The sequence below is a fragment of the Danio rerio genome, chromosome 4 (assembly GCF_052040795.2).
Source record: "Danio rerio strain M-AB ecotype USA chromosome 4, GRCz13ab, whole genome shotgun sequence".
Lineage (NCBI taxonomy): Eukaryota > Metazoa > Chordata > Actinopteri > Cypriniformes > Danionidae > Danio > Danio rerio.
This window is the reverse complement of record NC_141024.2, coordinates 36,586,343-36,611,750: the sequence shown is the minus strand read 5'-3', so window position 1 is coordinate 36,611,750 and position 25,408 is coordinate 36,586,343. Positions and strand designations below refer to the sequence as shown.

At 41.2% G+C, this 25,408-nt stretch overlaps 1 protein-coding gene and 1 long non-coding RNA gene across 4 annotated transcripts in view; both read left to right on the top strand.

The window, feature by feature from the left end:
• Positions 1-25,408, top strand: part of LOC148680292 (uncharacterized) — a 790,608-nt gene that overhangs the window by 675,221 nt on the left and 89,979 nt on the right. The window lies entirely within an intron of this gene.
• LOC108183940 (NLR family CARD domain-containing protein 3) overlaps positions 1-25,408 on the top strand; it is a 32,258-nt gene that overhangs the window by 4,764 nt on the left and 2,086 nt on the right. Inside the window, exons 2-9 of one of the 3 annotated variants that reach the window (XR_015481729.2) lie at positions 2,792-3,070; positions 7,908-9,720; positions 10,321-10,494; positions 10,604-10,777; positions 10,896-11,069; positions 11,199-11,372; positions 11,502-11,675; positions 25,199-25,322. Coding sequence is in view for 2 of the 3 variants with exons in the window: in NM_001444902.1 (NP_001431831.1) it covers positions 2,812-3,070; positions 7,908-9,720; positions 10,321-10,494; positions 10,604-10,777; positions 10,896-11,069; positions 11,199-11,372; positions 11,502-11,675; positions 25,149-25,322 (3,116 nt within the window). In the remaining variant the exon portion in view is untranslated. Of the gene's footprint in view, positions 1-2,791; positions 3,071-7,907; positions 9,721-10,320; positions 10,495-10,603; positions 10,778-10,895; positions 11,070-11,198; positions 11,373-11,501; positions 11,676-25,148; positions 25,323-25,408 lie in introns of all 3 variants that reach the window. The other 2 variants (NM_001444902.1, XM_088649675.1) reach the window with 2 other exon arrangements.

Genomic DNA, 25,408 nt, shown 5'->3' with positions numbered 1-25,408 from the left:
TTGACAATTATCCCATCATCAAATCAGTTTCTGATTTTCTCATTCAGAATGAGTTAGTAAATGATTAATAAACTATTGAAATCAACATGTATATGTCTTATTATTCAGGCATATATTAATGGTTACTATGTATATTAATGTATTAATGCTTTATTAATTCAACTTCATCTAGTTTTGTGACCTAATCTAAAGTGAGGACTATTCATGCTTTATACATCCTTTATAAATGACAAATAAAGGCTCAGTTAAATTCTAAACCGGAACAATTACATTATTCATTTCTAAAGAGACACAAATGAAACTATACTTGAAATGAAAAATAAATCTTTGCAACCTTATCTAAAATAAAATCAGTGTAGAGTTTAAACATTGCATCTTATTATATTGTTAAATTATTATATTGTTGTTGTTTTATCCAGTTTTTTGTTGTATTTTGACATTCTTGTATTTGGCAGCGTTTAAACTTTACAGTAATTTTACTTTTTAGAAAAGATTACAAAGATTATTGTTCATTTGATTCTGAGCCTTTTTTGTCATTTATAAGTGATTTATAAAGCATAAATAGTCCTCACTTTAGATTAGGTCACAAAACTGCATGAAGTTTAGTTAATAAAGCATTTATAAACATATTAGTTAACTATTAGTATATGCCTGAATAATAAGATATAGAAATATTGATTTCAATAGTTTATTAATCATTTACTAACTCATTCTGAATGATCCTAAAAACCCTCAACTACTTTTAAATACAAATGGTTTGTAAATAATGTGATACTTAATTTAGTAATGAAAAATAAACCATTAACAAATTATGAAAATACAATTATTAAACACATTATAAAGGTGCTTATGAGTCAAAAATAGAGCATTTATAGCTGCAGTTATAAACTGCTTACTAACATTTATTAATGTAGAGTTAATGCTTAACATATAATGAATTCACTAGATGCTAATGCTTAGTAAATGATTCATAGTGTGCAGTTATTATAAAGTGTTATGGTCTTTTCTAAAACTGGTTTTATTAGTTTTCTAAAATGGTTGTGTTTAACCAGTTGAACATCTAAATACTCTTGTATGATGATACAGATAATAGAGTTACAGAGCTTCTGCTCAAGACAAAAGTAGACAAACATCATTATTCCTGGTTAGCAGCCCCGGATTAAGAACTCAGGGGCCCCTGGGCACATTGTCTTGTAAGGCCCCCTACCTGGCCGCACCCCATAGTTGAATATAAAAAATAAGAATAATATAATAATTTTTAAATAAAATGAATCTATAATTTGTTGCCCACATATTTAAATAAATGATAAATAGTACATATGTATTTAGTCTACAAAGATTTTACTTATTTTTCAAAGCATTGAATAACAATACTAACTATATATATATATATATATATATATATATATATATATATATATATATATATATATATATATATATATATATATATATATATACTTATAAAAACTTATAAAGCATATTATTGCCATGGCATATAACACACAATGCCTCTCCAATCCAGTTCTATGAACCTGAGTTCTATGAATCTGAGTCTTTCATAATACAAACACTGATTTACTGTCTCACTCCTACTCTCCCTGTATTTTCTCTACTCTTCTCGTGATAAAGACTTGATTATAAACCTAAAAGTATCCGAAATCACACTCACTATACCTCTTCTCTCCCGTCTCTTTCCTCTTCTGGGCCTTTCTCTTACTCTCTCTCTCCCTCTCTCTCTCCTTTTCTGTCTGTCTCTCACACGTTTAATCCAGTCCGCGCTGCGCTGCCGTTAGCCTCCTCCGCCTGGTTAATGCTAGCGACTCATCATTTAAAGTTACCATAACGTCTTCTTCTGTACCCTCATTCTCCTGATCATGGGTCTGTTTAAAGATGGTGTGTATGGAAAATGCCTCAATAAAGATACCTCCTCTCCTCTTTCTCTCGCGTTTGCTAAATCCACTTGTCCACTCATTTTTGATCTATGACAGATATAACGTTAGACTAAAGTCCGCTCAGTTTAGTGCGGGTTGTTACAAAACTGACGTTTCTGGGCTTGACCAATTACAGCATTCTGTTTAGTTAATGAAAAAAAGGCAGTTTAAATATAATAATAATATTAATATGTGATCGCGATTTTTTTGCTCAGAGGAAATACAGTTGTCTGAGCAATATAGTGTTTTGCAGAGAGGGAGGCACCTATAATAAGGCTAAACATTATTAAATACCCACGAGACACTTGTGACTTTATATCACATTTGCATTATTTTAAAAAAATGTTTCCTTCCTGTTAAAAATAAATATATTTCCAATCTGATATGTAATGGGGAGAAAAAAAAAGTAGCATGAGTTCAGCAGATGGTGGATTCGAACCGAGTTGATGATCAATCGCGTCAAAAGATGATGCTGTGCGCCTTACAAGGTAATGTTCAACAGCTCTTTACTCATGTTTTCTCTATTAATCAGGCATCGATGGGCATAAACCCTGAATAGCTTATTCCAACTAGATGCGCTATTTGCAATTAGCCAAAAAAGACACTACGAAATTGTCTTTTTTTTCTCCCCCCTAGTGCGCATGGGCCCCTGGGCCTGTGCCCATAAGGCCCATTGGTTAATCCGGCCCTGCTGTTTAGTAAGAACCACTTAAAGTAGTGACAATCAATTTTCAATATTTAGCTTTCTGAAATGTGGTTTCTCACTGGTTAATTTCTTTTTTTAAATAATAAATAAATTCTCAGGTCCATATGTTTATTGTGAAACTAATGAAGATGTTGTTGCTCTTGTCCTGTAGCTGTGAATGGGTGAAGCACCATGGCGAATGTTAAACAGCTGCTCAAAAACTCACTGGATGAACTGAAAGACGATGAACTAAAGGACTTTCAGTGGTATTTAATGATTGACCATAGAGAGATTTCAACAGCTGAATTGGAGAATGCTGACAGGCGAAAGACAGTGGATAAGTTGGTGTCATGTTTTGGATCAGAAAGAGCTGTGAAGATCACAGTGGACACCCTGAGGAAAATCAAGCAGAATGAATTGGCTGAAGAGTTGAAGAAAAAACAGCAGCAAGGTATTGTTTAATTCCCTGTCAAACTTTACAAATGTGATCATTTGATTTACATTTTTATCAGCTCAAATCTTTCATGTTAAAACCCTGTCCTAGCAATGGTTTTTGAGTCAGATGTATTGTCATAACATTTATTGAACAGTTCTAAGCAATCCATTTAAATACATTTATTATTTTGTATATAGTTAATGTATGTATGTATTTGTCTTCGTTCATCTGAATTTGTTACTTTATTTATATGTAAATTATTATTTTGTGTAATGGGAAGCACAACACATGTCTATGTTAATGAACAAAGTAAAACAAGAATGAAGAAGCTTAGAATAAGTTGTAACAAACATTTCTGAAACAGGAACACATTGTAAAGCCAGCTCACAGTATCTGTAAATTGTCTGTAGTGTATGAGTGTGAATGAGTGTGTATGGATGTTTCCCAGAGACGGGTTGCAGCTGCAAGGGCATCAGCTGCGTAAAACATGTGCTGGATAAGTTAGGGGTTCATTCCGCTGTGGCGACCCCAGATTAATAAAGGGACCAAGCCGAAAAGAAAATGAATGGATACTACTTTCATTAAAGTTTATGTAATAATTAGATTTCTGTAGTGTTCCCTCATTTTCTGTCATCAGCAGTCTGCAAGGCTGTTGAAATAATTGAGCATTAGCAGAATCATAATCCAACTACAAGATCTCTATCAAGCCTTTTACACAATTTATGCTTTACAAAGAGAGAAGACCTCCATACCAGCAGCACACAAAGATAAAACTATCAAAACAATCATTTATTACTCATTTGCACAGATAGAATGAACAAATATTGAATATAGAGTTGAGCAAAGGAAAACAAAAACAAAGATCAGTTGTAAAATAAACATTACTGGAACTAGAACCCATTGTAAAGCTGGCTCACACTGTGCACTTCTTAAATAATAATGAAGTTGTTAATGAATGATGAAGAAAATAAATTATCTCTATATTTGTTTGCACTTTTTGTTAACTTTGTTTGCATTCCTGTCGGAAAAAAATAAAAATAAATGAATTGAAAGGTCAGGAAACATTGAGACAGCAAATGATCAGCAGAGTATGAAGTAATTCAAAAAACTGCAATAGGCAAACTTTAATTCTGGAGAATTATTTTTTGAAACATCTTGCATTATTCTGAGTAATCACCTTTGTTTACATAAACACAATGTAAGATTTAAGTCAAATCACCTACCCCTGCTCAATTAAGTTACCATACAGGTGTCACGTCATTTAAATGATGAAACAAATGACTTCATGAGTGCTATTGTTTCAATGCTATGGACAACAGTGATGGTCAATCATAATGCTAATGCACGTAAATGGGTGCCTGAATTTCACATTATCAACATTTATATGTTCGTCTTCGTTCATCTAAGTTTGTTTATATGCACTGTTAGACCTTACCGGGTTTTTTTTACAGTAGAATACTGGCAACACTGTTGCCAGCTACTCACTGTAAAAGTTCGGTTACAGTAAGTAACTGGCAACAGTGTTGCCAGTTAATTACTGTAACTGAACCATTACAGTGAGTGGCTGGCAACAGTGTTGCCAGTTATTTACTGTAACTGAACCGATACAGTGAGTAGCTGACAACAGTGTTGCCAGTTAATTACTGTAATAGAGCAGCAGTGGTAACTAACTGGAAACTGTGTATAGTTAATAACTGTATTGTAGTGTAACAACTCACAGCATTATACTGCATACACATTAATAGTATGTCATATATAGTTATTGTAGTGTTACTAAAATTAATCAGTATTCTTAGCTGTTATTTAAAAATAGAAGGCATAACATTTTTTCTGAAAAATCTATTTTATTGTTTTTGGCACCAAACAAGTAAATAACAGAAAATGTATAACAAAATTAAGAAACCAGCAGATATAAATATTGTCTTACATATTACAGGTCTGCACAGTAACGCTGCGGTCACACTAACGTTGGAGCATGCAAAATTCTGTCATACTGCACTGCGAAGTGGAATTAAACAGAGCGAGTAGTGGAATTAAACAAAATAATTAGAGATTAAAAAAAGCAAGCCAGAGAGGTCATGTTTTGATCTTTGATTGGTCTCAAGCAATCACATGATGTGATTTCGCATGTCAGCATTCTCCAAGCTTAAACTTTCCAATGCTGCGAATTATGAAATTTGTCTCGTGAGCTATCATTCCAGGTCTGCAGTATTCACATGTGTATTAATGGAAGTCTATAGGGAGAAAAGTGCAGTGTGACCAGGACTTTAAGCTGTAACTCTAATTAAACACACCTGATCAAACTAAAACACACCTGATCAAACTAATTAAGGCTTGTTAGAAATCTACAGGTAATGTTGAAGCAGGGCGGGAACTAAACTCTGCTGCGCTGCAGTTCTCCAGGAACTTGGAGTTTGACCCCCATGGTATATAGCAGGGGTGCTCAATCCTGTTCCTGCAGATATACCTTCCTGCAGATTTCAGTTCTTACCCATATCAAACACACCGGCCTGTAATTATCAAGTGGTGTTCAGGTCCTAATTAATTGGTTTAGGTGTGTTTGATATGGATAGCAACTGAAATCTGCAGAAAGGGAGATCTCCAGGAACAGGATTGAGCACCCCTGGTATATAGCATACTTTTAAAGCATACTTTTCAAATCTCAATAAAAAGTTTAAAATGGTTATAAAAAATAAAAATAAAGTTGGCAACACCGAAAAACCAAAGGATCCAATCTTTTAATGTTATAATTACCTCATGACAACAAACTTTTTTATTGTTTCTAATATAAATTCATAGGTGGAAACATAGCTCTGAAAAATACTTAGCAACAAACTCACAACCCGGGACCTGACAGTGGAGCTTTTGTGTGTGGATGGTGATGTGAATCATATTTTTGTGATTCCCTGTGATGATGTGCACATGTTACCTTACTGAGATGATGGAATTTAATTTTGGCTTAGTTGCCAGAAAGATACATACAACTGTTAGCATCTGTACATTATGGCAGTATGCAATATCAAATAAATACATATACTCAAACAAAAGTAAAGTAAGAAGTTATATGAGGAGAGGCTAACTAGCTAACAATGTAGCTTTCAAGTACACAGTTCAAGATAACAACAATATAACTTAAAACACAGCCTTATTTTAGAAACCCTCAAAAACATTTGAACACATTTTACTTACTCATTGTAGATTCTTATTTAAAGCCTAAAACATATCAGACTCTATATCTGAATTGATGGACAGAGAATAGAGCACACTCAGCAGTAAACAAATCAAACACCTGGCTCCCTTAAAGGGCCAGCATTTTCTGAAAACTCTTTTTAACACCTTTGTGTTTAGAACAAGACAGACAGCCTGTGGGAGTGTGTGGTGATGCCTAAATCATTATTTTCTGCCTTTAAAATGCACGTCTCTATAAATAGCAACATAAACCATCAGAGAAGATGGGACAGTAATGGTTGAACAGTAATTTGCTATTTATTGTCAGTTACTATCTGTAATGAGTACATAAAGTAAATTACTGGAATTTATTCTTTGCACTACACAATTTCATACAAAGTCTACTCCTTTTACAGTAAAATACTGTTTCCTTTTATTACAGCAAAACACTGGCTATTTTACAGTTATTTACTGCACAATCTACAGAGTAACAGTGCAGTTATACTAATTAAACACAAATGATCAAACTAAATCTAAAGGTACTGTGTTGAAGCAGGGCTGGAACTAAATTATGCTGGGCTGCAGCCCTCCAGGAGTTTGACATCCCTGGTACATAGCATATTTTCAAAGGAACTGCCTACATGTATCACAATCATGCACATATCATTGAATAAAAACAATAAAAATATACAAACTTCATCCAAAGCAAAAAAATAAATAAAGAATAATAATAAATAATCTGATCCTCATGTTGTTCCAAATCTGTAGTAATAAAAATAAATAAATAAATAAAATAACCTGATTAATACATTTATTTAGGAAAGTCTTTATACTATACTGTTAATGCCACTTTTACCTACTTTATTTGAAGTTTTCCAAACAAATTCATTTGAGTCTCTGCAAAAATGTATGTACGTGCTGTTTAAGATATTTTTTAAATAACAAATTTTTACTAGTTATTTAGCAAAATACTAATATTCAGCTTAAAGTGCAATTTAAAAGCTTAACTAAAGGCTAAAATAGGGAAATTAGATTAATTATAGAAACGTAAACAAAGTTATAAAAATTATTGTGATAATTTGGTTGCTCTGTGTGAATATTTTTGCCTTTAAATGCATCTCGTCAATATCTTTACCTTTTAATTAGCTCTGTGACATTGACATTGGTTGACTCCTGATACTCAATGTTAAAAACATAAAAGGAACCAAAGAGAAAACAGAGATGGCTGCAGAGAAATTTAGCTTATCATCAATGCATTGTCTCACTTTCTCCTCAATACTGACTTTACACATACCAAAACTGAACAGTATATATATATATATATATATATATATATATATATATATATATATATATAGCAACATAAAGCATCAGAGTACACGGGGTAATAATGGTTGAGCAGTAATTTACCATTTATTATCACAGTATCTATCTGTAATGGGTACATAAAGTAAATTACTGTAATTTATTTTTTGCACTACAAAATTTCATACAAATCCTGCTCCTTTTACAGTAAAATACTGTTTCCTCTTATTAGAGCAAAACACTGGCTATTTTACAGTTATTTACTGCACAATCTACAGTAAGGGTTAAACAGTGTGTGTAATTGTTCTTTTTTTCATGAAGGGAAGCACAGGGCATAATCATGTTTGACTTAATTGTTTTTTTCCTCTCTCTTGTAAAGGTGCAGCTTTAGAGACCTGTAAATCCCCTCCTGTTGATTACACAAACACCAGTCTTGAACTAAAGGAGAAGTTAAAGGAGGACTATAAGCAGATATTGATTGGTAATTCACAGATAGGTCGTAAGAAGAAGCTGGATGATATTTTCACTGATCTATATGTGGTGGAGAATGAGACTGGAGGAAGAGAGAATGACCATGAGGTGATACAGATATCAAAACACAACCAACAGACAGCCAAGGATAAACCACTCAAGTGTAATGACATGTTTAAAGTTCAGCCTGAAACCGAACAAAAGAGAAGAGTCCTGACACTGGGGATTGCAGGAGTAGGAAAGACTGTCTCTGTCAACAAATTTATCCTTGACTGGGCTGAAGAAAAAGACAATCAGGAAATAGTCTTCATATTTCCACTGCCGTTCCGTAGACTTAATCTGATTAAAGAAGAAAAGTACAGTCTCATAGGTCTGCTTAACAAGTACTTCTTTAGCAGTGGAGGCCTGAGCTCTCTTCCTAAAAAACAAGGTAAGGTCATGTTCATCTTTGATGGACTGGATGAATATCGCTTTCAATTGAACTTTAAGAAGGAGGATGGATTTACAGATGTTGATAAGGAAATGACAGTGAGTGAGATAGTAACGCATCTCTTAAAGAGAGAGCTTGTGCCCTCTTCCTTCATCTGGATCACATCCAGACCAGCAGCAGCCAGTCTAATACCCCGAAACTACATTGATCAGGTGACTGAGGTGCGAGGATTCAATGATGAACAGAAGGAGCAGTACTTCATCAAAATCAGCAGTGCTGAGGTTGCTGGAAACATCATCAGCCACATCAAGAAATCCAGGAGTCTCTATATCATGTGCCACATCCCCGTCTTCTGCTGGATCTCTCTCACTGTTCTTAAGCCTCTGCTGGGTCAAGAGAGCAATGAAAAAACACCCACAACTCTCACAGGGATGTACATCAATTTCTTACTGTCTCAAAAGCAACAGATGAAAGAAAAATACAGCAACGATTCTGAACCTGAAGCCAAGGCCTGGTCTTTTGAAGACATTGTTCTGAAGCTTGGGAAACTGGCCTTTGAACAGCTGCAGGAAGGACAACTGATTTTCTACAAAACGGATCTGGAAAAGTGTGGACTGGATGTCAAGGAAGGGTCTGTGTTCTCTGGATTATGTACTCGAATGTTTCAGGAGGAAAACCCCATTTCAGGGGAACAGGTGTACAGTTTTGTTCATCTCAGCGTTCAGGAGTTCATTGCTGCTCTCTATGTGTTTTTCACTTACAAAGACAAGAAAGCAAACCCATTTCTTGATTCCTGGAAAAAGGAACTGACATGGAAAGTCTCTACAAAGACCCTGTTTAAACTTCATAAGGATGCAGTCGAGAAGACTTTACAAAGCAAGAATGGACACCTGGACCTTTTCCTCCGGTTCCTGCTGGGTCTCTCTCTGGAGTCTAATCAGAGTAACCTGAAGAAGTTCCTGCCAGGACTGAAGCTCAAAACTGAGAACCTCAAAGACACGACTGACTATATCAAAAAGAAAATAGAGGAGGAGAAATCAGCAGAGAGGACCATCAACCTCTTCCACTGTCTGAATGAACTGAATGATGACTTTGTGGAGGACCTCCAGAAGAGTCTAAGCTCTGGAAATCTCACATCACAGGATCTGTCCTCTGCTCAGTGGTCGGGTCTGGTGTTTGTGCTCCTGATGTCAGAAGAGACTCAAGAAAAGTTTGAACTGCAGAAATACAGAAGATCTGATGAAGCACTGATGAGACTGATACCAGTGGTCAAAAACACCACAAGAGCACTGTAAGAGTTTTCTGTATTCACTTATGCCCATTTCACACATCGATTTGCAACACATCTGCAACCCATGAGTCAAATGTGTGCAGTGCAGAAACAGCACAGACTATTTGTGCTTTCACATCAAAGATGTATTACTGATCTCCTGCTGTACACAATATCTGTTCTCCTTATGTTTACTCCATTTTCAGACATTCTTTTCAATACTTTATTTTTTACCCAATACAATAATATAATCTCTGCTTTCTGTTAACACATTGAAATGTAGATAGTGTGATGACAGCTCTAATCTGTTAACATGAGCTTGGAAATCAAATCAAATCACTTTTTTGTCACATTATCAGCAGCAGGTGTGCCATGATGAGTGATAATCATAGGGGAAAGCAAAATATTGGCTATAAGCAAAACTGTGAATTGTTAGCTAAAGCATGTTTTTATGTTTATTTTAAAGCCTTGGGTTCTCCCTTAAATTCAGTATTTACAGAGTCAATATAGTGATTTTTATCTTTTCTCAAGCTAAAACACACCATTCAATTGTTTTTGTTTCTGCTCTGGATTACCCCTGCTAGATAAATACAAAATCATTATTTCTGCTTTTCCTCACAGCCTACAGGGCTGTAATCTTACAACTCAGTGCTGTGAGAGTTTGTCTTCAGCTCTACAATCCTCAAACTGTGTGCTGAGAGAGCTGGACCTGAGTAACAATGACCTGCAGGATTCAGGAGTGAAGAAGCTCTCTGATGGACTGAAGAGTCAACACTGTAAACTGGACACACTGAGGTCTGAGTTTAAACACCTGATTGATTGATGAATGGATTGATTATAATTATGTATTGCATTAAATAAATTACTAAAAATTACACTGTAATTTTAATAATTTTTTTCTCAGGTTGGTCATGTGTAATCTCACTGTTCAGTGCTGTGAGAGTTTGTCTTCAGCTCTACAATCCTCAAATTGTGTGCTGAGAGAGCTGAACCTGAGTAACAATGACCTGCAGGATTCAGGAGTGAAGCTTCTCTCTGTTGGACTGAAGAGTCAACACTGTAAACTGGAGACACTGAGGTCTGAGTTTAAACATCTGATTGATTGATTGATTGATTGATTGATTATAATTATTACTTACATCAACTAAATAACTAAAAATTACATTGTAAATTAGATTTGTTTTCTTATTTCTCAGATTTGTCATGTGTAAACTCACTGTTCGGTCTTGTGAGAGTTTGTCTTCAGCTCTACAATCCTCAAACTGTGTGCTGAGAGAGCTGGACCTGAGTAACAATGACCTGCAGGATTCAGGAGTGAAGCTTCTCTCTGATGAACTGAAGAGTCCAAACTGCAAACTAGAAACACTGAGGTCTGAATTCAAACACCTGGCTGATTGATTGATTGACTGACTGACTGATTGATTGATTATAATTATTATTTACATGAAGTGAATGACAAAAAATACACTATAAATTGGATTTGTTTTACTATTTCTCAGATTGGTCATGTGTAAACTCACTGTTCAGTGCTGTGAGAGTTTGTCTTCAGCTCTACAATCCTCAAACTGTGTGCTGAGAGAGCTGGACCTGAGTAACAATGACCTGCATGATTCAGGAGTGAAGCTTCTCTCTGATGGACTGAAGAATCCAGACTTTAAACTGGAGACACTGAGGTCTGAGTTCAAACACCTGACTGACTGATTGATTGATTTAATGTTTTATTAATTAAATATAATCATTATTTAGATGAAGTGAATGACAAAAAATACAATGTAAATTTGATTTGTTTTCTTATTTCTCAGATTGGTCATGTGTAATCTCACTGTTCAGTGCTGTAAGAGTTTGTCCTCAGCTCTACAATCCTCAAACTGTGTGCTGAGAGAGCTGGACCTGAGTAACAATGACCTGCAGGATTCAGGAGTGAAGCTTCTCTCTGATGGACTGAAGAGTCAACACTGTAAACTGGAGACACTGAGGTAAATGATTCTCCACTCTACAATAACTACAAAAATATTTCATAATAGCCCACATTATTTCATATTAGGGTTTTTCACGCTTAAACATGTTAACCCTGGGTGATACTAAACCCCAGATAACAGGAATTATGGTTTATCAGTAATTCTGTTTTACACTGCTCATACCTGTAGTTAACAAATAATCTAGATTATTGATTATCAGATGATTCAATAACTGTACATCCTAACCCCCTGTTTAACTCTCTTATTAGCATATTTGCTCTTCTGCTTTGGAGCTGACTCAGATGACTGGTGCTGTGTGTGGAGGTTCTTTAACTTGACACAGCATCTAATAATACTGAGCTCAAGTGTGCAGTGCTTCAGCAGACGTGAGGCGTAAGAATAATCATAACACAATCATAATGGTAGTGAGCTAAATGAACTCTCCTCATGCTGTCAGGTATATTAAATGTCTTTGTGGTAGGTCATTAGTTTCAAGAAGACAAAGACAAAAGTACAAATGAAAGCACACAAGGAGCAAATCATGTCATCTAACATCTCCTGATCACTCCAGTTCACACACTTTCAATCTCTGAATATGTATTTTCTCTCACTAACTGCTGTTTACATGATGCACGCTTCCCCTTACTGTCATGAGCCTCGCTGATCAGCTTCTGGTTGGCTGTTTCTGTTGCCAAGTGTCCAGCAGCAACAAGCACACATTGCTCTGTCACACACTGAACACACTTACAGTAGCACAATAAGAGATGTGACGATCATAGATTTTGGTTTTTAGGATTATAGTCTGAGAAATAATCACAGTTTCATGGTTATTATGATTATTAAGCATTCATTAATTTCAGAACACTACTAGTTTAGAAAATCACATGAGAACTACACATTTTACATTGTTATTTACAGCTGCTCAGTACCCTAATACTAATACAACACAAAATAACAATAAAACAAACACTAGTCCATTTCCCTCCTTGTGCTTAAAATAGGTAATAACAAGTAATACAACAAGTAATAATTTTACACTGAAAATAAACAACAGAACAATGAATAAGTAAATAAAAACAGGAATAAACAAAAATGGTATTTGTCTAATGCAGGGCTTAAATGCAGTAGCGCCAGAATAAATGCAGGAGCGCCAGAATAAATGTAGGAGCACCAGAATAAATTTAGGAGCTCCAGAATAAATGTAGGAGCGCCAGAATAAATGCAGGAGCGCCAGAATAAATGCAGGAGCGCCAGAATAAATGTAGGAGCGCCAGAATAAATGCAGGAGCGCAAGAATAAATGCAGGAGTGCCAGAATAAATGTAGGAGTGCCAGAATAAATGTAGGAGTGCGAGAATAAATGCAGGAGTGCCAGAATAAATGTAGGAGTGCCAGAATAAATGTAGGAGTGCGAGAATAAATGCAGGAGCGCCAGAATAAATGCAGGAGCACCAGAATAAATTTAGGAGCTCCAGAATAAATGTAGGAGCGCCAGAATAAATGCAGGAGCGCCAGAATAAATGCAGGAGCGCCAGAATAAATGCAGGAGCGCCAGAATAAATGTAGGAGCGCCAGAATAAATGCAGGAGCGCCAGAATAAATGCAGGAGTGCCAGAATAAATTTAGGAGCTCCAGAATAAATGTAGGAGTGCCAGAATAAATGCAGGAGCGCCAGAATAAATGTAGGAGTGCCATAAAAAATGTAAGAGCTCCAGAATAAATGTAGGAGTGCGAGAATAAATGCAGGAGCGCCAGAATAAATGCAGGAGCGCCAGAATAAATGTAAGAGCTCCAGAATAAATGTAGGAGTGCGAGAATAAATGCAGGAGTGCGAGATTAAGTGCAGGAGCGCCAGAATAAATGCAGGAGCGCCAGAATAAATGCAGGAGTGCCAGAATAAATGCAGGAGCGCAAGAATAAATGCAGGAGCGCCAGAATAAATGCAGGAGCGCCAGAATAAATTTAGGAGCTCCAGAATAAATGCAGGAGCGCCAGAATAAATGCAGGAGCGCCAGAATAAATGTAGGAGCGCCAGAATAAATGCAGGAGCGCAAGAATAAATGCAGGAGCGCCAGAATAAATGCAGGAGCGCAAGAATAAATGCAGGTGCGCCAGAATAAATGCAGGAGCGCCAGAATAAATGCAGGAGCTCCAGAATAAATGCAGGAGCGCCAGAATAAATGCAGGAGCGCCAGAATAAATGCAGGAGCGCAAGAATAAATGCAGGAGCGCAAGAATAAATGCAGGTGCGCCAGAATAAATGCAGGAGCGCCAGAATAAATGCAGGAGCTCCACTGCAAATAGTTTATTAACAGATTTATTGTATTTGAAAACATCCTCAATCAGGACTAATAGTGGTGTCAAAATTAATTGTTTCTTCGGTGCACACAATTCTGTATTGTTTCAGTAATCATAACCGTTTATTATGTACTGACGTCATTTATCTCAATGAGCGTGAGTGTACAAAATTCCCCCTATCGCGCATGAGCGAGAGAGACTTCTCTAGACAGGCTTGGTGCATGCGCGTTTATTCAGTTCAGCCGTACCCTGCAAAGTATGACAGCACGGAGACTCCGCTTCTCTGTTTAAACTGCTAAAAAGAATATATACTTGTTGTGTGGTATCACTGTGCGTGTATAAAAATGTAAGTAATTATCGTTCTTATCATTTTAGAAGTATTTATAATGTGTCTGGTATAATATGGTCTAATTTACCTCAGAAAATCTAAACCCAGTGTACAATCGCGGCAGTGCCCGATAGTTTAATTATTTATTTAATTGTTATCATACGTCCGTTTACTTTCACTACTTTTAACAGTTTCAACGACGATATTAAGTTTGTTTCATATTGTCATATGAATAGCTATCATGCGGAGCGCACGTGATAGTCACACAGGCGCATGCACAAAGTGTAATCTGATACCACTAATTAGTGCCTATAGCAGCTGCGCTGCTCTTTTGAGTTATATTGCACGTACTCCATATATGTATCAGTAAAGATTGTTTGAGTGACTGAATATTGTTTATAACTTTGTATATTTGTCACTTTATACCTTTTATGTATATTTACAATTTATTCCTGTTCTTTGACAGAAACCGCACCATATAATCACACAAAAGTGAATGTCCTTATAAAGAAATAAAGGATATTGGACATGTTCATTCTGGAGTAGCTGCAGTTCTTTCTAACAGAAGAATTAGGCCAGTTGGGTTCCAACCACACAATAGCGTACAGAATATCCCACAACGAGTATTTACAACACTCAGGCAATTCAGGGCCAGCCCGTGGCATAGGCACCATAGGCATATGCTATGTACATCCAGGGGGGCACCAGAAATGAGCGCTGTTCAGTTGGTTTTGTTTTCAATTTTCCTGACACACATTCAGTTATAGACGGCATTAACTAAAAAACCTTAAAAGCCCTAAAAAGATCTAAAGTGTGTTTCCTACAAAAAGACAAAGCTGGTTATGTTTCACAGCTGTCTTTTTTTTTTGCTCGACATTACGATCACTGCTCCGTTTAAAGCCTTGTTTATACTCGACGCGTCCGCTTGTTCGCTTGAGTGCGCGCGGCGAATGTGACGTCATTGCGGAGTTTGCGGAGGTTCGCTTTGGGTGCGCGCGGCATGATTTCGGCTGGCGGTGCATAGGGCATTTTTTGAGACTGGAGCGAAGAGTGCGCGCGGCGCCGCAACTGATTGTTGACCTTTGAAGAGATTTAACTGAAACAGTAGGACTGAACACACATCTTATGACTCGTGATCAGAGAGATAATCAAATGATCAATAATTATTGGCTAGAAATTGCAACAGCCATGGGAAAAGAGAAAGTTTTTGTTAAAAGGTTTGGAAAAACCTGAAAAATAAGTTTATTAAAATCAAAAGAGGCCATGGCAAAATTTACACAATTATAGAATATGTTTTTCCACCAGTCATACGTTTTGCACTGATGTATTTTGTTTAATTTTGTATTAAAAAACTATTTAATAGTTACAAACTATAATGAAGTCACAAAATTATTTTTGATAACTGGAAAGGAATAGATATACTGATGCCCTGTTTCTCTGGGCTTTATTGTTGATAATGGTCAGGAATGTTGGACCACTGCCTTTTTAGCATAAGAATAGGACAGAAACCAGCCAGACAGTAATGTGTGAATTGTGGAGCGGGCTAAATCTAAAATAATCTGTATTTTTAAGTAAGTGTGCTTTTTTTGCTTTTATTTTTGCGATAATAAAACATTTATTTGTAGAGCAACTCATGTTCTGTTGTCATTAATATTTTAATAAATTGTAATAGGTTAACTTAATAGGTTAACTGTCCGAGATATGAACAAAAGCAAGTGATGACCAATAATTATTTGCTAGAAATAAAAACTGCCGTGGGAAAGGAGGAAAGTTTATGTTAAAAAAAATTGGAAAAAAAACCTGAGGAGTAAGTTTGTTTATGCCAAAAGAAATCCTAGCAAAAGTGGAGACCGGGGTACACAATTACAGAATATGTTTTTCCACCAGTCATAGCTTTTACACTAACGCATGTTATTGGATCGTATTTTGTAATCTGTATTTTTTTACTAAGTGTACTTTTTATTTTTTGCTTTTATCCCTGCCATAATAAAAATATATTTGTAGAGCGACTCATGTTTTCTTGTGATTAATATTATAATAAACTTTAAAAGGTAAAACTGTCAGATATGGAAAAAGGCAGGTGATGCATCCAAGTTTGATTAAAAAAATCTTAAAGGTTAAAAACATGTTTTTAATCATTAAAATAATTTATAAAAAACAATACAAATAATTAGTTTAAAATATTAAAAGCTATTATGATATGAAGTACTTCTGGAAAGTTTCTACTTCTCTGTTTATCCGTCTGATTTTAAGGTGGGTTTCTTTTGACCACCCCCTGTCGTTTAAAGAATATCACAACGGCTAACGCAGGGAGTATAAAAGCCACGGCCATTTCGCGAGGGGCGCGCGCAGTTAGAGCAGGTGCGCGATGCGGCGCCAGGCGTGAGTATAATTCCAGCTTAAAGCCCTCACAATATGTGTTTAGCCGGGAGAGCTCGCGCTGAGAGGAGCTCTCAGTAAGTGACCGTCGGAAAAGTGCTTCTTTTTTTTTCGTTTTTTTTTTTTCATTTTTCTGCTCCGCTCAGCGTGAGCTCTCCCTGTTGCGAAGGCTTAAGAGTGTGCGCGTGTTTGTGTGTTTGTTTGTTTGTTTGGTGCTGTCTATGTTTGTGTATGTGTTTGAATGAGAGACAGTGTGGGGCTGTGTGTCTGTGTGTTTATACAGACAGCTTGTTATAGCCTCCCCCCTAAAATATAATACTGTATATGGAAAGCATTGTCAAGCATGTGCTTGAATGTGAGTTATCTGCTATAAAAAGTCTGTTTACTGCTGTTTATCACTGTTACTTTATTTTTAAAAAATAGCATCAAACACAAATGAAGCATTGCAGATTATTATTTTTATATGTATGTCATTCATTTTCTTGTCGGCTTAGTCCCTTTATAATTCTGGGGTCGCCATAGCGTAATGAACCGCCAACTTATCCAGCAAGTTTTAACGCAGCAGATGCCCTTCCAGCCGCAACCCATCTCTGGGATGACATCCACACATACACACACACTACGGACAATTTAGCCTACCCAATTCACCTGTACCGCATGTCTCTGGACTGTGGGGGAAACCGAAGTACCTGGAGGAAACCCATGCGAACGCAGGGAGAACATGCAAACTCCACACAGAAACGCCAACTGAGCCGAGGATCGAACCAGCGACCTTCTTGCTGTGAACGTGCTACCCACTGCGCCACTGCATCACCTTATATGTATGTCAATTTAATAAATAATATTTCTGCTAGAAAACAATTATAATTAATCAATCAGTTCAATGCTGAAAGCTACACAGCAGTCATCAGTAACTAAATAAGAAAAGAAAAGAAAAGAAAGGAAGAAATGTCTCACTTCTGTCTCTCTTTAAATGTTTTGTGTCATTGTAAATGCTCAGTCTCGTTATGCGCTGATTTACATTTTCCTGTGTCTGGGAATAAAGCAGGCGAGTCAACCGACCCAATATATTAGCAGGATTCTCACGATGACCATCGGCTCAAAACTGTACAGTTCTTCATTATAAGCCGCAGCTTCAGTTTAAACTTAGTAAAGGCGAAGTTCTTTGGCGATGACGTGTAGAGTGTTCAATTTTACATTTAGCAGACATTTGTGCTGAACATCGAGATTCAGGCCATTAATCAGCTGAGACAATCTGAGTCTTTCAGCACTCTCTCTGAGAACACTCTCTCGGCTGGCGGATCAACATTCACCTCATCATCGCTCTCATCGGTGCCATTGTTTGTAACTGTAGGTGGGTTTGCAAACCTGTGGACTTTTCATTGTGTCTTCCTCAAACTTTAGCCGTTTGCTTTTTCTGCAGTCACAAAAGCTCTCTCTATCGGAAATAACGAACTAGCCTGAATTTGCCTTATATACCCACAGTCAAAATGACAGTTTTTCTTGTTTGCTTTGACCTGGTTAAAGAAACTAGATTCTGTGTTTACAATTAATAAACCGTGATGAATTAAAGCACGTTTAATAGTGAAACTGCTTAATCATTGCATCCCTAACCACAATGCAGTGTTGACATTACAAATACGATGCTAACACCACTCTATAGCAGCGATTCATAACCTTGGGTAAAGTGCAGCGCTAACACTGCTTTCAGATTACAGGTGTAAACGTGTCTTTACCTGCTTTAACAGCAGTTGAATGTAATGGGTGTCCCATCAGCAACACACCCGTCCATATTAACTCAGATCTTGGACTCAATGAAAGAAGCCATCCACCATTGCACTCAATCAGATTTATTTTCTCCGTCTGAGATAAAACAAAGATATGTAGTGTAGGAAATTGCAGGATTAACATTCAACTCTCTCTCTTTCACAGTCACACCGATCTCTGTGAATCTACATGTAAACATTTTCTTAAACTCAAAAACATAACATAAAAATTAATAAACAACATACCTGAGGTAAAACAAAGACATGTAGTGTGGGAAATTGCAGGATTAACATTCAGCTCTCTCTCTAAAAGTACAAAAAATACAAAAACTTTCTCGTTGGGGTATTGTATACAACACTAAAATGCAGTAGCAATGTAATGTTTCAGCTAGCAAAACACAAATTATATCAATCGTTCCAATATAAACATTAGGAAATCAACACAGGAACTAATGTATTATTTACACAACATACACATCTGTTTTGATCGATAAAATTATATAAAATTGTTTATATCATCCCTTTTTAATCAGTTTGCAAGAGAGAGAGACGAGCTGCGCTTACCTTTCACAGTCACACCAATTTATCAACCACAAAGGGGCACTCAAACACCATCTTATTTAAAATGCCTAATTTCATGTTATTCACCCTGATAAATTATATTATAATATCTTTTCAGATGTGGAGCCCCTTTAGTGGATTGGCAGAAGAAGAAACGTTCGAGGTTACTAAAGTAACCCTTCGTTCCCCGAGGAGGGGAACGGAAGCACTATAAGTGGATTTGATGTTCTAAATCCACGTATGGGAGGTTCGGTTCAGAAGCTACTCGTCTGAAAGAGTATTGAACGGGCCAATTAAGAATGAATTGGCAGCGCAAGCCTGCGCAGGTGTGCCCTCCAACGTGCCCTTGGCCCTAACTTATCCCACTTCCCAGATCATGAGAGGCGTGGTCCTCCAACGTACCCTTGGCCCTAACTTATCCCACTTCAAAAGAAGTTTTACGGAATAGGTATCTTTTTTGGGAGTCGCTAGCGTCTAGATAATTCTAGGAATACACGACAGTACGTTGGGAAGCATGCCATCCCAGTAGGGAGGACGCTGCGGAGACCATCCGCACCCAATAGGGGGAAACAAATGGAATTACATATGGACTAACCCTGAAAAGGGGGAGTGTGCATAAAAGGTGGTTAGCAGATAGGGAAAGCACGGGTCCGCCCAGGGGGGGGAACTTAACCGTGGCGGAAAAGCATATGGGGATCACCAGCGGGGATCGGCCATAGCAGGCACCTATACCCAAAATGCGGGCTGACCAGCGGGCAGACCTACAACGTGAAATGGCCTCCACAATCCAGTGGGATAAACGTTGTTTAGACACGGCACTTCCCTGCTGCCGTCCGCCATAACAGACAAAGAGCTGCTCAGAAGATCTAAAGTTCTGAGTACGGTCCACATAAATGCGCAGAGCGCGAACTGGACAAAGTAAGGACAGGGCTGGGTCTGCCTCCTCCGGGGGCAGCGCTTGCAGGGTTACTACCTGATCTCTAAAGGGAGTGGTAGGAACTTTGGGCACATAACCCAGGCGGGGTCTCAGGATAACGTGAGAAAATCCCGGCCCGAATTCCAGGCACGAGTCACTGACCGAAAATGCCTCCAGGTCCCTGACCCTCTTAATGGAGGCCAACGCGACCAGCAGAGCTGTCTTCAGGGACAACAATCGTAAAGATACTGTATCGAGTGGCTCGAAGGGATCAAAACGCAGGCTCGTGAGAACGAGGGCGAGATCCCAAGAGGGCGTGAGAGGGGGGCGAGTTGGATTAATTCGCCTAGCGCCTCTGAGGAACCGGATGATGAGGTTATGCTTTCCCACGGTGCCGCCAGCCACCACGTCATGGTGAGCGGAGATGGCAGCAACGTAAACCTTGAGAGTGGAGGGCGACAGCCTACTGTCCAGCTTCTCTTGAAGGAAAGAGAGCACAACACTGATCTGGCAAGATCGGGGGTCTTCTCTGCGAGAGACACACCACTCAATGAATAGACTCCACTTCAGTGCGTAGGCGCGCCTCGTAGAGGGGGCTCTAGCCTGAGTGATGGTATCAACCACCGCGGGCGGCAGGTTACCTAAGTCTTCCTCGCGTCTATGGACCACACGTGGAGGTTCCAGAGATCGGGGCGAGGGTGCCAGACGGTGCCTTGTCCCTGAGAAAGTAGGTCTTCTCTCAAAGGGATCTGCCAAGGGAGGGTTGTCGCGAGGAGGGAGAGCTCTGATATCCAGGTCCGGAGGGGCCAGAGGGGCGCAACTAACAAAACCTGCTCCTCGTCCTCCCTGACCTTGCACATTAACTGCGCGTTCAGGCTCACTGGGGGAAACGCATACTTGCGTATGCCCCGAGGCCAGCTGTGGGCCAGTGCATCCGTGCCGAGAGAGCCCTCGGTCAGGGAATAAAACAACTGGCAATGAGCGTTCTCGGGGAAGCAAACAGATCGATCTGGGCCTCCCCGAATCGCGCCCATATCAGCTGGACAGACTTGGGGTGGAGTCTCCATTCTCCAGAGTGAATCTGCTGCCGTGAGAGCACATCGGCTGCACGGTTGAGCATACCTGGGATGTGAATGGCGCGCAGCGACTTCAGCCGCGGGTGACTCCAGAGGAGCAGACGGCGGGCGAGCTGAGACATGCGGCGAGAGCGCATACCCCCCATGCGGTTGATATACGCCGCCGCCGTCGTACTGTCCGTCCTGACCAGCACGTGTTGCTGCTCCAGCGCCGGAGAAAAACGGCTGAGAGCAAGGAACACTGCCAACAGCTCTAGGCGATTGATGTGCCAATGCAGCTGGGCACCTACCCACAGGCCCGCAGCTGCATGCCCGCGACACACGGCTCCCCAGCCTGTGCTGGAAGCATCTGTCGAAACAACAACATGACTGGACGCCTGTCCCAGAGGCACACCGGCCTGCAGGAACGAGGGGTCATTCCAGGGGCTGAGGGTGCGGCGACACAGCGCAGTAACAGAGACTCGGTGTGTGCCCGCATGCCATGCGCGTCTCGGAACTCGATCTTGAAGCCAGTGCTGAAGTGGTCTCATATGGAGCAATCTGAGCGGCGTGACAGCCGCAGCGGAAGCCATATGCCCCAGGAGCCTCTGAAAATATTTCAGTGGGACCACTAACTTGCTGTCGAGCTCCCTCAGACAGTTCAGCAGCAGGCGAGCGCGCTCTCTGGAGAGGTGCGCTACCATGGTGACCGAGTCCAGCTCCATCCCGAGAAAAGAGATCCTCTGCACCGGGGCGAGTTTGCTCTTTTCCCAGTTGACCTGCAACCCCAGTAGGCGGAGATACCGGAGCACCTCGTCTCTGTGTGCAGTCAATTGCTCCCGAGAGTGGGCTAAAATCAGTCGTCGAGATAATTGAGTACGCGGATGCCCGCAAGCCGCAGAGGCGCTAGGGCACCCTCCGCGAGTTTGGTGAAGACCCGCGGAGACAGAGAGAGCCCGAAGGGGAGGACCTTGTACTGCCATGCTCGACCTTCGAATGCAAATCGCAGAAACTGACGGTGGCGTGGAAGAATGGAGACATGAAAATACGCGTCCATCAGGTCTATGGCTGCAAACCAATCCTGAGGACGAACGCATCGGAGGATGCGCCTCTGCGTAAGCATTCTGAACGACAGCTTGTGAAGGCAGCGATTCAAAACGCGCAGATCTAGGATTAGCCGTGACCCACCGCTCTTTTTGGGTACGATGAAGTACGAGCTGTAAAACCCGCTCTCCATCTCGGCTGGAGGTACCGGCTCGATTGCACCCTTCGCCAGGAGGGCAGCAATCTCCTCTCGCAAGACAGGGGCGGACAGGGGATTGACCCTGGTGAAATACACGCCCGTGAACCTGGGAGGCCGTTTGGAGAACTGTAGTTCGTAGCCGAGTCTGATCGTGCGTATGAGCCTTCGCGAGGGGCTGGCCCGCGCTAACCAGGCAGGCAGAGCCCTCGCTAATGACGTCATCGCAGCAATCGTTGACGTACCCGCGGAGAGGCAGCGAGGAGCGGGTGTGCTGATCCGGGGAGCACGAGGGTCCCACAGAAGAGCTGGAGGAGAGCGTTTCTCTGGCTCCGCACCCTGACTCCTGAGAGGGGGCTTGGGGGCTGGGAGAAGGGAGACCGTCCCCCCAGCGCCCGAGAGCTGCTGGCGGAGCATGCAAGCCCTGCGAGCTGAGAGGCAGCGTGTCCCAGACTGGCGGGGCTTGAGCTGTCACATCCGGGGAAGGGAGAAAATGCTCTTTGATCGAAACTTTGGTGGCACTGAAAAGTACTGTTGGAATTTGGGCCCCGTCCTCCAGCGGGGAAAGAGCAAGTCTCCTCTTCTCCAGATGGCCTGTCTCAGGGACGCTTCCCGGTCCGTTTACCAGACTTAGCGGCGCCCTGGGCAGGAGGGGCTACCGGCTTTCGGCGTGCTTGACGCGCCTCCGCGAGGAGCAGCGGAGGTGGATGGCTCGGCCGGGGATGGAGCGGGCTTACGGCCCCACCGATAGATGACTTTGCCCATCGCATCCGACTGCTCCTTCACCGCCTTGAACTCCTGGGTGAATTCACCGACGGTGTCGCCGAACAGGCCAGCCTGGGATATGGGCGCGTCAAGAAAGCGAACTTTGTCGACATTGCGCATATCTGCCAGGTTTAGCCAGAGGTGGCGTTCCTGGACCACAAGTGTGGACATCGTCCTCCCCAGTGCGCAGGCGGCGGACTTAGTGGTCCGGAGAGCATAGTCGGTCGCCGTACGCAGCTTGTGTAACAAGCCTGGGTTAGACCCACCCTCGTGCAGCTCGGCCAGCGCCTGCGCTTGGTAGCGCTGGTAGTTGGCCATCGCATGCAAGGCGGAAGCAGCCTGGCCCGCAGCCTTGTAAGCTCTAGCTCCGAGGGAGGCAGAAAACTTACAGGCTTTGGACGGGAGACGGGGCGGACCACGCAAAGCGGGGGCACCACGCGGACAAAGATTGACCGCAATGGTGCGCTCCACCTGCGGGATCGCCTCATACCCCCTGGCAGCTCCACCATCCAGGGTGGTGAGGGCGGAGGCGGACGCAGCGCGGGCAGAGAAAGGTGCCCTCCAGGACTGCGTGAGCCTACTGTGCACTTCCGGGAAGTAGGGGACGAGAGGCTTCGAAGGCTTCGCCTTCTGATCCTCTACGTAACACCCATCTAGTCGGTCCGGCCGCGGGGCTGGGGGATAAACCATCTCCAACCCGACGGCCGAAGCAGCCCGAGAAAGCACGGCCAACATGTCCGCTTCAGGATCCATTTTGACGGCGCTCGCTTGCCCAGAGGGGGCGAGCGGGTCCGGATCATCGTCGGACAATGAAAGCCCACCCTCCGATGCCGCGGAGGACATCTGATCTCCGGTGTCAGCGAGCAAGAGAGCTACCATCTGATTAGACGGATCACTCCCAGTACCCGAAGCTTGGATGGAGTGCTTGGAGGAGCGAGAGGCCCTCAGATCTGCCCGAGCGCCCGCTGCAGAGCAGGAGGCAACTGGGGTGGCTCGCTCTCTTACGAAAGCTAACCGCGATCTCAACTGCGCAACGGTCATGGCATCGCAGTGACGACATGAACCGCCCCCGAGCACCACATTAACATGCTGGACCCCCAAACATGTAATGCAGTGATCGTGTCCATCATCCGAAGCCAGGAAACCCCCGCACAGTCGGAGCGCCATCCTGAAAAGGACGTGCTGCACGACTGTGTTGCTCTTTTAGGAAGTTTGCAACAGTACGCACCGCTCTTGGAGGACAGGACCCAAAGGGACGCCAGGCAAGGGAGATACCCAGCTCGACCGTCTGCCGCTGCGTGGACTCGCTCTGGACCGGGATGCAATCGTTCTCTTGAAATGGCTGTAGATCAGCAGGAGGAACCCTCATAAGCTCGATCAGAAAAGGCTCTGAAGCGAAAAGGATAGCGGCTGCTGGCGCCAGGCGTGCTTATATACTCAGTTGATTGCATATGCCGCACACCTGCGCACGCTTGTGCTGCCAATTCATTCTTAATTGGCCCGTTCAATACTCTTTCAGACGAGTAGCTTCTGAACCGAACCTCCCATACGTGGATTTAGAACATCAAATCCACTTATAGTGCTGGAGTTCCCCCCGAAGGGGAACTAAACATCTGCAGGGCTGTGATTTATTCATATCTATACAAATGTGTGTGTGTTGAAGCAGATTGAAGATCATTCATTCATTTTCCTTCAGCTCAGTCTCTTATTGATCAGGGCTCGTGTCTGACTGACAGGGGAATGTGACTGTGGGTCAGGTGATGAACACATGAAGAGAGCGGGTTTGTGTTTGTCTGAGCTCATTTTGTTTTAGTCCACAACAGAAACACAATATAAATGATGAAATCAGCTCATTTCCTGTTGTGTTTTATACATGACTTTAAGATGATCTTCTGAGCTCAAGTGGGTCTTCTTCCTCCTCAAAGCAGACTTTACAGCTTGATGTGGTGTATTATGAACAATGTCTTTGCTCTGTACACTTCTACAGATGATGTCGAGTCCTTGTTGAGTGTGTGAGTGTGTGTGTTAGCTGATGCGAGGGCTCGATCAATAAGGAGAGCTAATCAGGATGTGTGTGTTCATCACTGCTGTTGACATGAGCAGAAACAGCAGCCAGCATCTTCACAACACAAAGAGATGTGTGATTGTCCAACTGTGTGATGTGGACTATTGCTGTTTTTGTAGATTGTCTGGCTGTATGGTAACAAAGAAAGGCTGTGGTTTTCTGTCTTCAGCTCTGACTTCAAACCCCTCACACCTGAGAGAGCTGGATCTGAGCTACAATCATCCAGGAGATTCAGGAGTCAAGCTGCTCTCTGAACAACTGGAGGATCCAAACTACACACTGGACAAACTCAAGTATGTGGAGCAGCACTGGCCTTGTGCTTTTACACTGAATGCTTTAAAAACACACTAGAAAGCTCTTTTGTGATCAGCTTCAGTTT